This window comes from Diuraphis noxia, unplaced genomic scaffold (genome assembly GCF_037042655.1).
Source record: "Diuraphis noxia isolate RWA-SAM2 unplaced genomic scaffold, SU_Dnox_SAM2 contig0005, whole genome shotgun sequence".
Classification (NCBI taxonomy): domain Eukaryota; kingdom Metazoa; phylum Arthropoda; class Insecta; order Hemiptera; family Aphididae; genus Diuraphis; species Diuraphis noxia.
The window spans coordinates 11,591,882-11,606,663 of record NW_028301715.1 but is presented as its reverse complement, the minus strand read 5'-3'; the positions used below and the strand labels follow the sequence as shown (position 1 = coordinate 11,606,663).

The following is a 14,782-nucleotide window of genomic DNA, read 5'->3' as shown; positions in this document are numbered from 1 at the left end:
GAAAACGAAGAAACACATAAAGAAGAGGTAGAAAATCTAAAGAAGCAGAATAAAAAAATTGAAGATAAATTACGAGAAGAAGAAGAGAAACATAAAGAAGAAATGCGAAGATTGGAAAAGAAGTGGGAAGAAAAATATAATACAAAAATTGAAGAAATGGAAAGAAGGTATATAACCACGTTTAGAAATCTCGGAGATGACCAACAAAGAAATACAGACAGCCAGAGAGGAGAAATATACCGAGGAACAACAGTGGACATTACAAAACCACTATTTTACGGGAATCGCAGAGATACACATCCTATTGATTTTTTAAACCGACTTGATGAGTATTTTGCAGTAAAACAAATTGTTAATATAGATGAAAAATTAATTATTGCCGGTGATTGCCTAAGGGCAAACGCAAGCAACTGGTTTGCAACTGTAAGGTTCCAAATTAGTAATTATAAAGATTTTCAAAATACGTTTAAAGAAGAATATTGGTCACGAGACATACAAATGCAGCTTTGGAGCCAATGTCTTAGCACAAGGCAAGTGCAACCAGAAACAAATTACAGAGAGCACTTTGCATACTGGGCCACCAAACTTAGGCATCTGGAAGTACCAAGACTAACTGAAACAGAAATTGTTAATAATATAGCCAGCCACTATCCAGGTTATCTGAGGGCAATATTGATATCGTTGCCGGAATGCAACATATTAAATGCTATGAAAATATTGGGGACCGAGGAACATCGACGACCCGAAACAAGAGATAACGACGGCTATGGTAATCGACAGAACCAGAACAGGGAAAGCAACAGTAATCAATTTCGACAGAGGGAAGAACCACAACGAAATTGGAATAATCGAGCAGTACCACGAAATAATCAAATACGTGAAAACCAAGCAGACCGTAATGAGACGAGACAACGCAGAGATCCAGGGCAAGATAATGATCAACAATGGAGGGATCGGCGACCGATCAATCAGGTCAATGCAGAGGAGATAAACAATGAGGGGACAGGTGACGATAGTCACACCAACCATGTAATTAACAATGTGAATATGAGTAACGTGTCTACAAGTCCATATTTAAAATGCAAGATTGAAGGCGAACCGGTACGAGCATTAATAGACACGGGAGCCACAATCAGTGTAATCAATAAAGAATTAGCAGACCGATTATTAAAAGTAAACCAGGAGATACCTATACTACCAATAAATAGTGTACAGATAAGCAATGCAGTTGGCAAAAAAATCTGTAAAGTGTCGAAACAGTTATTCTGCCTTTGTCAAATAGGGGACAAACAGATATTTGTTAACTTTATACAAGTGGAAAACCTGAATGAACGGGCTATAATTGGAGCAGATGTACTAAACGAGTACAATGCACATATAGATTTCAATAATAAAACGATTCAATGGTCAATACAAAAAGGACAACAGACCACACCTTTTTCGGAGGATATGGAGACAACCAAATCAAAAGAAGATCGAATTACTAGTATAGAAGTGACTGAGAAACCAATGACAAGTGTAATAATGAGTCAACAGGAAAATGAAACTTTCAACAGTCTATTAGATGAATACCAAGAATTGTTTTCAGATAATCCGGGTCGGATCTGGAAATATGAATGTCAGATTAAAGTGAAACCCGGTGAACCAATAGCACAGCGACCGTATCCGATCCCCATCACCAAATTAAGCAAGATGGATAAGGAAATTCAACGTATGCTGAACTTGGGAATAATAGAGAAATCTGACTCACCATGGTCATCGCCAATAATTGGTATTGAAAAGAAAAATGGAGATATTCGACTGTGTCTCGATGCTCGACAGATCAATAAACGGATAATCCCGGACAGAGAGTGTCCAATGAACATGGAAGAAATATTACTTAAGTTTCGTGGAGCCAAGTACCTTAGTACTATAGACCTGACTTCAGGTTATTGGCAGTGTCCACTCCGGAAAGAAAGCAGGGAGGTAACCGCCTTTTTACACCGAGGACGCAACTATCATTTCAAAGTACTCCCCTTCGGACTTGTGAACTCAGTTGCCGAATTCCAAAAGATCCTAGACAAAGTTCTAGGACCAGAAATCTTGGAATTTACAGCAACATATGTAGATGACATACACATTACATCCACAAGTTTTGAGGAACACATTACGCACCTGAGAGCAATATTTGACAAATTTATGGAGCACAATGTCAAAATAAACATCCATAAGTCACAATTTTTACAAAAAAAAATAACATTTTTGGAACACATAATATCGGAAGAAGGAATTGGTATGGATCCAGAGAAAGTCAGGGCAATACAAGAATTCCCCGCACCAAAGAATCAAAAGCAAGTACGCGCTTTCTTAGGCTTTATAAATTTTTATCGCAAGTATATTAGGGACCTGTCACAATTAACAGGAAAACTCAGTCAACTTACCAAAAAGGGTTATACATGGCAATGGGAGAAAGAACAGCAAACTGCTTTCGAACAAATAAAGCAATGCTTTCTGGAAGACATCATTATTGAATATCCAAACTTTAGACAACCCTTCTTTATGACTACTGATGCATCAAACACGCACATTGGAGCCGAATTATATCAGATCAAGGAGAATGGACAACATCGGACTATCGGGTTCACCAGTAGAACACTCAATGACGCAGAGCGCAAGTACTACACTACGGAAAGGGAACTCTTAGCTATTGTATTTGGGTGCAAGAAATATAGAAGTTATATTTTAGGGCATGTAACCCACCTATTAACTGACCACCAAGCACTAACCTTTTTGAACACATGTCGTTTCCTAAATGCGCGATTGATGAGATGGTCAATACAGCTGCAGGAATTTAACTTAAATATACAACACATCGCGGGGAGAGACAACATAGGAGCAGATACATTAACACGCTATGCGCAAATGGTCGAAAATGAAATACCAACCCACCAGAAAATATTCATAAATCAATTATTAATCGATCAATACAGTAAAGAACTCACACAGAGGCTTCAACAACTACCACAATTGCAACAAGAAGATCAGAAAATCAAAAAAATTATACAACGTCTCAATACAGAACCAAAACCACCATATTTAGTATACCAACAATTATTATTCTACGTAGATCGGTACGGAAAAAACAGACTGATGATACCAGACAAATTGGCTCACCAACTGGTAAAAGAAGTACACGAGCAATATGGACACAGCGGAGCAACGAAGATATATCAAATACTCAAGCAGGATTGTCAACTAAGCCATATGTATCACACAGTTAAACGCATCACGCAATCCTGTGACATTTGTCAAAAAAGTAAGATATATAATCAGGTGACTAGGGGACCACTAATATCCAACATACCTACCGGACCAAGAGAATTGGTATCTCTGGACCTGATCGGACCACTACCCACGGGTCAACTAGGTGCGAAATATATACTAGTCATGATAGACGTTTTCTCAAAGTATTTACAGGTATACCCACTAAGGAAAGCTACGGCGGAAACTATATTAAAACGGATTGAGAAGCAGTACATACCAAATTGCGGATCATTTAAAAAAATATTAACAGACAACGGGACACAATTCCATAGCAAGAAATGGACATTACATATGCAAAAATTAGGAGTCAAGATTTTAAGGACCACTGCATACCACCCAGAGGGCAACCCCGTCGAACGGGCAAACAGAGAGATCGGACGAATGTTACGCACCTACTGTCATCGGAAACACACTAACTGGGTACAGTATCTAAAGAAGATTGAATTCTGGATGAACAATACCACCCACACTACTACCGGATACACGCCACAAGAACTGATGGGTCAACCACGCCAACCACTGGTCCTTGAAAAACTAATAAACTTTCCACAAGGAACCACGGATGCTAAAACAGAAGTTATAATACAAATCGCGAGGGAACGAATAAAGAAATCAGCGCAACAAAGGAGCAATTATTTGGACAGAGGAAAGAAATTTATAAACTATACTAAGAGTCAGTGCATACTTGTCAAAGAACATCGATTGTCGTCGGCAGAAGACCGGGAGATAAAGAAGCTGTTTTTGTTATACCGTGGACCATACACAATACACGAGGTACGTGATAACAACACCGTAGTAATACAAGAAGGGGACAAACTCATTACATATAATGTAAAAAACATTAAACCATATATATGTCCGGGTGATCCAGGCGACCCCGTATCATATGATGCATAATAAAATAATATATGTGTATAAATATGTAAAAAAAAAAAAAAAAAAAAAAAAAAAAAAAAATATTAAATTTTTTTTTTTTGTTGTTTGTAAATATATGTTTGTATCTATATGTGTGGTGGATGGGTCAAATGTGCATATTATCATATACCCTAAAAAAAAATATCTTTGTCAAAGTGAGAAATGGATAAGTACCGACAGACCATCATCAATTTATTTGGTGAGGAATATTATAGTGAAGATGAACAGGTCATACAGCATCAAAATGAATTAAAAAGACGGATCAAAGAGGCCCTCGGCAGTGACAGTGAGCCTGACGAAACCGCCAGTCAATGGGAAGAGACTAGTGTCAGTGAAAATGAAGAAGAGGAACACCTGCAACATCAGGTGAAACCCGTTACAGAAGATCTCACAGATGCTATACAATTAAGCTATAGTGATATAAGCGAGGACGAAGAACAGATCACCCTACCAATTGGGCAAATCAATATTGAGTCAACCGTGATCAAGAACAAAGAACACGCTAAAGCGATAGCACAATTCCAGAGACAGAGAGCAGCACAAATCCACCAACGAAAACCTTATGAAGAAATGAGCCAATATGAATTAGATATAATACAACAAGCTGACTATACTATTCAAGGTAAAAGTCTAATCGACGCAACAATGGAAGTACTCGAAAGAAAACCGGAATTGAAATCAATGACAGTTTCAACATCCGATTCGAAAATAACTCATATAGATCCAGGGCCTATGATCAGACTGTCCCGAAAAGAAAGAAGGACAGCGGCCAAACGAGCTTGGTACAAACAAAAAAATAAGAAGCAAAACTAAGATCAAGATAGGGTGAGGTGTATATATATATAAATATGTAAATAGATAAATAGATGTGTAAATAATTTACTTTGTCTGTATTTTGTCTCCTTCACAAAAGTACCGACAAAGCAAAAGGGGACTATGTAACGAGTACAAAACTCACGACGCGCCATCAAGTGGCAAAGTGGAAACAACAGTGTAAATATCGCTCTACGTACCGCTACCACGGCCGACAGAGAGCGTAGACCGTCGATCCGTAACATACAATAAGCCGGTACCTACGACCGTTAGTATATATTCTAGCCCCAACTTCTACCCCGGACCAGATACTGTAGAAGTCGATATAACCAGCGAAGCGCAATAGCAAAAGTGTCATTTTTCATTTACCGACTACTCGGCCTCTTAGATAACTGGCTAGTGTCGGATCGTTTTCTCGGCCACCGGTAATAGGAAGGCTAGAAGGCGATCTGACATTCGGACTATGTCTATAGAGTAAAGTAGTGAGTCTGGAAGAATAGTGCAGTCATAAATAGTTTCGTCGGGTAGTAAATAGTGTCGTTGTGTAGTGATAGTGCCTTCGTTTCTCCTTCGTTTGTGTTGTCTTCGGCCACCTGTAATAGGTAGGCTAAGACCGCACCGCCGCCGCAAGTGTTAGCGAGTTCTCGGCCGCCGATAATTCGGCAGGCTAGAACAGCGCCGCCGCTGCACACGCCGTCGCACATACTTCCGCCGTTTCCCTTTCGTTTGTGTTGTCTTCGGCCACCTGTAATAGGTAGGCTAAGACCGCACCGCCGCCGCGAGTGTTAGCGAGTTCTCGGCCGCCGATAATTCGGCAGGCTAGAACAGCGCCGCCGCTGCACACGCCGTCGTGTATACGGCCACCGTTATTTGTGTTAACTTCGGACGAGATCAGTGCATCATCAATTCCACACAGGTGTACCATTGAAGAAAGACTTCGTGGAGATCAACTGATACAATATAACCGTAAGTCATTAATATAATGTTCTTGGTGGGAATGTGAGTAATAATTATAACATAGATGTGTATGTCATAACATTTCGTTTATTCTTGATAAGACACTGTCGTGCAGTACGTAATATCGTTATAGATTGTATTACGCGTTCAACTCATATCTATATTTTACCCGACCGCGTTGTATTCATTGTCACGCGGCCGATTATTGTTTATTTTCATTCTACGCGTACAACTCATATTTATATTATATATTCTACGCGAACACTAAGTATATTCATACTACACGTACAACTCATATTTATATTATATTCTACGCGAACACTAAGTATATTCATACTACGCGTACAACTCATATTTATATTATATTCTACGCGAACACTAAGTATTTTCATCTTACGCGTCTCACTCATATTTGTATTTTACGTGAACGCGTCGTATTTATTGTTACTCGGCCGACTATTATATATTGTATTACGCGCCCACCGCAGATGTGAATTCTATTGTATTTTTTTTTACAGTAATTATATATTTATTAATGATCAAATAATATTAATGTTGTTATTAAATTATATAATTTAATATTGTTCGAAATAAAAAAATATTACAATTATTAAAGAACAATTTCTGAATTTTTTGTAAGAACCGTAGATAACCATCAGCGTATAAAATCTACCTATTACAAGTTTTACGGTTATGGTGTTTGAGAATCGTAAATTATACTGGTAAATTTTACAGTATAGATATTATAACACTCCGATAGTCATGTCTTCACAGCTGGTATAAAATTTTAATTTTTGCTTGATAAATTATATATATATATATATGTTAAAATTAAAACTATATTATAATATTTTGTCAGTACCTTCTTATGACCTATCTACCTATCAAGACATTGTCTATTAAATTTTTAGGCTATCACTGAGTCACGGAGATAGCCGATAGAACTGATTTGAACTGGTGATTTGTAGGTTGTATACCCGTACGGCGCCATTGGGTTATAAAATAGAATACGATCGTGAGAAAGTATTATTAAGTATTTGGGTGAATGATTTCGTTCAGTTTGATGTTTTTGGTCCGATCAAAAATATCACAGACCAAATTTAGAAAAGAATGTTATGCAAAGAATCTGAATGAGTAATTTAAGACGCTTAGGCGCTGTGATTCGTACCAAATAATCGTTGTTACTGGGAATCTGCTTCTCGATGGCTCCAGGCACGGGGTTATTGATTTCGGATGCCCAACATCTTCCTGTGCTCGTGTTGATGACGGAAGCCAGAACCTTAGGTTCCATGCCCAGCCTAAAAGAAAACTATGTAGTTATAATATACAACGTGTGTTACTGCAGAGAATACAATATAATGATAGGTAGGTAATAAATAATATTACGATAATATAATGCGTGGCTTAAAAATCGATTGCTTAAAATTTAAAAGTTAAAATATAGGTCTTAATAGACTAAAATTGACCCTTGATAGGAGTGTGGATACATTTGCTTATTCATGTTGAAACGAATTATGAAATAAAATTAGGCAATGCTGTACATTTTGATATCTATCGGTGGAATTAGACATGTGAACAAGGGGGTGTTTAATTTCCAGGGTATTTTGTAACTTAAAGGACCTAATTTAAAAAAAAAAATTCTCTAACTGCTAATTATTTTAACTTAGAGGTTGCTAAGGACCCAAAGCACCCTCCTAGATGCGCCAATGATAATATCTTTATCTTGTTAAAACCTAAATTTAATATAGGTACGTTGTATACATCCTTATTGGGCGGCTTTCATTTGGGCGAATAACCCAAAATAACATATCGTTTGGGCGAATTTATATACATCATTTGGGCGAAATGTACACACACCTCTAATTTATCTAATACATCGTTTGGGCGAGCCGAGTTATTAAAAAAAAAAAATTGTTATATAATATTATTCCTAAAAAATAATTTATAAAATTATGGCTAATTATCACAATATTATATTTAGTCATCATATTGATTATAATTTATAGACTATATAATATACGTTTTCCTTCCCATTTTTAGAGACTTAGGACTCTCAGTTAATTCTAATTGGTATATGGTTAAAAATGTGTTATGTTGTAATTGTCATATATAATTTATTATCTTATAATTTGTTATTAGTATGGTACCTCATATCCATTATATATTCTCATATAAATTGTCATATTGTCATAATATTTTATTAAAAATAGTACCTAACTAGTTTTTTTAATTTTAACTCATATTTAATATGATCGTATTTATTATATGTTAAATATAACATGTTACTTCCCTATTATTATTCAATAATTTATAAATTCATCTAAACGATCGGTTAATTTCTCGCCCAAATGATACAGCTCAGGTAAATTTTGGGTTATTCGCCCAAATGAATGACGCCCTCCTTATTACCTTACCTATCTGTTTACCTAATGCCTATACCTATACCTAATAATAATTTTTTTCATATTTCTTAATTTTTTTAAATATTATAGAACATTTATTGACTAAATTTAAGTAATTACTAAAATTAGTGGAATTATCTACTCTTTAAAACAATTTATTTTTATTAAATTCAAATTGTTACACAACTTTGTAACACATACCTGTATTTTTTTTTTCAATATTGTTAAATAGCATGAAATATTCACGTATACCTACTGTATAGGAGATATTATTTATATAATTTTTTCCACACATTTTTGTATAAATGCACCAAGATTTATTAATTGTTATCCACCGATAATCAACGAATAATTGATATGGGTACATCTTTGGATTTCGAGATTTTTCAGTTATTATTCAGAAAATCGTGTACCTATCAATTGCATTTGTTTAGCTATTTGTACTGCTTTGTGATGAGTTAATAATATATGTATTTTTATGTTCTATGTAAACCAACCTATATTTTATTTTATACCTACACTTAATACACTTAATCAGAATATTTTTTTCTAAAAATTTGGTGCATAATAATATTATATATTGATTATTGAACAAATTGAATAACTAATAAAACAATTGTTTAAAGTTTGGATAAGTGGAGTGGAAAAGTAGAGCCTTAGGGTATACTGCGTGGAGTCTTGGCACACTACTCTACTCGTGAACATTAAGCATTTATAAATAATTAATTATACCTTCACTTATACATATATAGTTGGATCAATCTTCAATATGAAGTGATTTTTTTGTCGTGAAAAGCTCAATGTTATAACACATCATTATCTCGTCCAGACAGTGAGAAATCAGACATAAGTACTTATAAGTTTTCTTTAAGGGTGATAATATTTGTGAAATATGAAAAAAATGTCGGATGTAATATTAATATAATTTATTATATTAATGTTATATTTACTTTCTAAGGGTATAACGCTATAAATATGCTCAACTTGTATGTAATTATGTAAATTTAAACTAAAATGGTTGAAATAGTTCTTGAATAAAACGTTATTGTCTGGATAAGTAATAAAAAAAAAAATCACTCTTTGTAATAACATAAATTATTCATTTTTAGAATATACGATGTCAATATGATCTTAAAAGAGTTTATGTATGCCAAATCCCAAATAAATACCGATTTATATCTATGATTTTGTATTCAGTATATATACCTTCATAATAATAATATATTTCCATAAAGATAACTATCGAGTTGATTTATTTAAAAAGCCTGGTGTAGAGATACATTTTATTTTCTAAGCTATTCACTCGCTAATACCTTATGCATTGTGAAGTATTGTTTTAGACAGTCGCTATAACAAGCATAAAATTACATCATAAAACTACCTAATAATAGTAATAATTTAATAAACAATATTATATTTTTAAATTTTGTACCATTCCAGCAATATCCCGCATAAAATTAATGCATAATATACCTAATCACAAAGCTACTATAAAGTTCGCTGTATATATTATGTAATAATCTATTAATTATTATAATACCTATAATAGGAGTTTTGTCCATAATCGCTTTTACCGAGAGGGTATAATAATATTATATAAATGGTGCCTATATGGCTATAATAGGTAGGTACTCGTCGAGAAATTGCGAAATTATCTGAAACACATATTACGAGAAAACACAGAGCCATAAATTTATCATCCACCCCGGCCCAATGAAACCCTTATCGAAGTAAATGTATTACACTATTACCTATTGACCTATAACATAATATATACAAAATTACAACCCCCTGTAGTACCGACTAGAATATTAGATCATCAACGTGCCCCACTTATGGTGCCTCTAGACATGACATTGTACCACGTAGTAAGCAAGGATATATAATATTATGTATTTAAATAATGCACCATGTAAGTGTATACCCGAGATGCCTATATAAGATTTACTGTATACCTATATCGGACCATCAGTCTTGTTATAATATTAATAATCTAAAAATAAATCATTTATGAAAACGATAGAGACGTACTTAATACCCAGGTTCATCGCTTCGGCCACCGCCGCCATGGTCATGCCGAGTATCATGTTGTTGCATATCTTGGCGACCAGCCCCGAACCGGCCGGTCCACAGTACACCCACCGGGACCCCATGGAATCGAGTAAGTGTTCAGCCGCCGTCAGCGTGCTTTCGTCTCCGCCCACCATGAACGTTAGGGTGCCGTTCTCTGCACCCACCACTCCTGCGACAAATTATTAGATATCTTCGCTCAATATATCTTCAAGGTTCCTACCTAAGTGCAAAATCCCTGATGACCACTAAAAAAACCCCTCCCTTATTTCTGTCGTAATATATACAAGACTTTAGATTAAAAAAATACATGCAAAAATGCTTCTTTTTTTACTTAAAAAAAATTATAGAATACCTAATAACAATAGTGATATATCAAAATTAAAAAATTAAAACTTAATACGATCGTAGCCAATCAGTGGCGTAAATGCCTGGTTTTTGGGGGGAGGATCAATATTTTCTAGTTAGAACATAAGTAACAAATAATGATATATACATTTTTTTAAACGAGCTGCACCATAATCAACCAGCTTCTCGTATACATAATTTTACTAATAATAATAATAATAATAATTAATAGTAAACAATAAATATAAATACCTCCTGAAACGGGTGCCCCTAGAAATTTACAACCTTTCTGATTAGCCATGTCTGAAACTTTTTTAGAACTCTCTGGACTGATTGTACTACAATCCACGAATAACTGTTCTGGTTTCGAGAACCTAATATAAATAAAAATCACGTTAAAAAAAACGAAATATAATTTGTAAACCTAAAATTTATTTTGCCTATATAATATGTTGAATAATAGTAGATACATATTGTAGGCAAGTTTCAAAACTTTTTTGTATAATCTTAAGTTAATCTCTGTATGTATTTGACATTTGCAGTTTACACCCTATCTCATTAACCGTTAATGCGCGTATTACTTATTGTAGTATAATGCTTGATTATATATTATTTTTTACCTACATATTGTAATTATTTATCTGATAAAAACGATAATTATAAAAAAAAGATCAAAACTTTCAAATGCGATATTTTTTAATTTATTTGATTTCGAATTATTTTTTTTATCTTTTACGCATAAAATTATATTATTATCAAATTTTTTTAAATTAAACATAAAAAGCTAATATTTCTAACTGATTTAAAATATATCTAAACAGTTAATCGATTTTCAACGAGGTACTGTATGTAGCTCTAGTTATAAAGTAGGGTAAAATCAAAATGTAAGTTTTATTGAGCAAAATTTATTATTTTTTCTAAGAAAAGTGAAGAAACTTGTTTGGTAGAAACAAATTTATTATGTGTTATATTTAATAAAAGCATTTGTATTCCAAAAATCTTTAACTCAATAACTTTTTGACTTATGGCCTAATGAAACTTTACTTTCCGTAGGTTTTTATCATAAGTACGTCGACGTAATATAGTTATTACTTATTTATAATGTTATATTTTTGAAATTACTATAAAATTATGTTTACATCAGCTATACATAATATTGTCATAGTAATAATGTATCATACATATGGCGTGGGCATCGAAGAGTTCTTTGGTAATTTTATTCATACTTAATAATTTATTATTCTGGTATTTTTAGCAATCATTATTTGAACCTAATTTTTTTCTTTTTAATTTTTGACACATCGTAACTGCAGACTAATAATCAATAATTTATCAATGTGCGCTGATCCGCTATTAGGCTCATCTTGAGTCCTGAGTATAATTTATACTACGCATTAAAGTCTATTCTCACTCTAGTAATTTCTCGTATGCGAAAAGCACGTGTTGGTTCTCCGGCAACATGGTGATCACGGCTTCCGTAGATGCGGCCACTTGTTGCAGTGTGTCCGCGGTCTTGGCTCCGTCCAGCCCCCGGAACAAGTCCATCCGTTCTGCAGACACATCGTTGCCCACCACCCCGTAACCCTGTTAAGACATTCACGAAATATATTATATTATTCAAAAAATATCGTATAAATACATAATGATGATGGAAAAGAATCGTTTTTAACTCTGTATAAATAATATAGGTACGTAAAAGACGGTTTGTGCAGAAAAGTCAATGACTCGTTGGAACTCCGAAGACTTGAAGGAATGCCGCGAACGCGAGCAATTGTTTTGAATCGTCTAGAAGAGAAATCGTCCAACGATCCTTGCTACTATACGTTACATGTGTATTTACTGTATAGTTTTCGATATCACGGTTACATATATATATGCATATGTCTATATATTACGTGATTTAATTTATTTATTCACTTGACGAATTAACAGTGAATCGAGAGACAATTCTATCCTGCCCTATTTTTAAGAAGTATTCGACGTGATTCGAACACTGTTCATGAGCGAGCTGGTTTGTACGATACTCGTATTTATCGAAGGTATTATTCACAGTATGATGTAAGTACAATGTTTCTTAAATTATAAGCTAGACTACTTATCGATATAGTGTAGGTACTTAGGAATTAAAGTATAAATTATTTTATATTTTAAATGTTCCTATAAAATTCGTAATTATCGTTTATCATTTTCAAATATCCACCCGAATTGTAATTTAAGTTATTAAGGGTTTAATACTATGATTGAATCGTAAATTAATGTAAATTACAAAGTATAATATCATTATGCTAATGTCTAATGATGATTTTAAATAATTGTTTGTCCTAATCCAAATAATAATACTGTTAAATAACTATAATTATAGTTTAAATAATAATATAATAAATAATAATATAAACTATACTTATAATAATTAGGGCCCGAATTTAAATGCACTTAAAATCATACAAATATGCTCTAAAACATGACTAAAAATGCATTTATCTCAAAAATGACCTTAAAAATGCCATATATTTTTATTTTTTTACACAAATTGTAATTGATAAATGAGATATAATTATTACTTATTAATTTATTATTTTATTAAAAAAACTGAAAATTTCAAATATTGACTGCTCTATGATGTTGATACATGTGTTTTGACCGTTTTTGGGGAAATATTATTCATCCTAAACATACTAAAATATATATTAAAATGTATGTAAATTATTAAAATTCTAAGTAAGCCTATTGTACTTACTAAATTTAATATGTTCAAATATCAAAGGTTCGAAAGAATATTTTTATACGTGGAAAAGTTCCTTTTGACGTCCACGGATGTAATATAGGAGCAAATTTCGTGTGAAAAATATCGTTTGAATTTAATTCTTCTAATGATTTGTACGAAAAGTTTCCTTGCTTTCTAAAATGTTAGCAATTGTTTCCATTGCAGTATAACCAACACTTTTTTCTAAAACGATTTCAATTATTTTCTTTATTGCTTTACCTTGATTACTTGTATTTGTATTATTTAAAATATAAGTTTTTGCATTATTTACAATACTAATTGCCTCAGTTAATGGTACCCGTGATGATTTAAAGTGTGTTATACTACTTGGTATATTTCCATAGTTTGTTTTTATGAATAAGCTGAATTTTATATCTATGTATATTGAATGCGAATTTAGACTTTTTTTTAGAAACACTTAGCCTCCCTCCCAGATTAGATTTTTGGGCTTCTGTACTAAATAATTTTGTGAGCGCTTTAAATTATTATTTAATTTTACTATTTATTACAATTTAAAAATTACAAATCAATTTCAATGGGCCTCTAAAATATCCAGACCCCTATACTCCTGGTCGAGCAACCCCCTTGTGGGGGCTCTGCAGACGCTGCAAATACTGTGTAGGTTTCTTTTAGCCATTGTATAGGATAATTTTAATATAGTAAAATACTACCCTTAGTTAAAGTACTAACCCTTCTAATTTTGATGAGTTTAGGTGGAACAGAAAATTAAGGGATCACGATGCGATCGTATGTTTATGTATATTGTACACATATATATTATACTACACTGTGTTTTAATAGATACTTTTGAAGTATTTTATCATTTGATATATTATACATAAATGACAAACTATATTTAAATTTGGCGTGTATAATTTTAAATTATATTATTTTACGACGGATATTGATGAGGGTGGAAGTGCTTACGGGGTCACTCGTTCTCGCCTTTTCATATTATTCTATATATGGGTTAATATGGAGTAATAACGTAGTGCAGTCAAGTTATATAATTGATATACGAACAGTCAGAGGTAAAGTCGTCAACAGTAAAACTATTTATTAATCTATTTTTGTTTTTTTATTTTGTTTGGAACTTTTCGGTCTGTATATTGCCCTGCCGCCGTTGATATCGGTCGTTTCCACGTCACAATTGTATTATACAATGAATATATTGCCATTACAATATCATTGTACTTCTGACGTAAAAAAT

The 14,782-nt window shown here is 33.3% G+C and overlaps 1 protein-coding gene across 1 annotated transcript in view; it reads right to left on the bottom strand.

The window, feature by feature from the left end:
- Positions 1–14,782, bottom strand: part of LOC107165644 (uncharacterized) — a 42,852-nt gene that overhangs the window by 16,360 nt on the left and 11,710 nt on the right. The window contains exons 3-6 of the mRNA XM_089229838.1: positions 12,220–12,392; positions 11,061–11,182; positions 10,422–10,632; positions 7,157–7,286 (exon numbers count right to left, since the gene is read on the bottom strand). Of these exons, the coding sequence (XP_089085964.1) occupies positions 7,157–7,286; positions 10,422–10,632; positions 11,061–11,182; positions 12,220–12,392 (636 nt within the window). The remainder of the gene's footprint in view (positions 1–7,156; positions 7,287–10,421; positions 10,633–11,060; positions 11,183–12,219; positions 12,393–14,782) is intronic.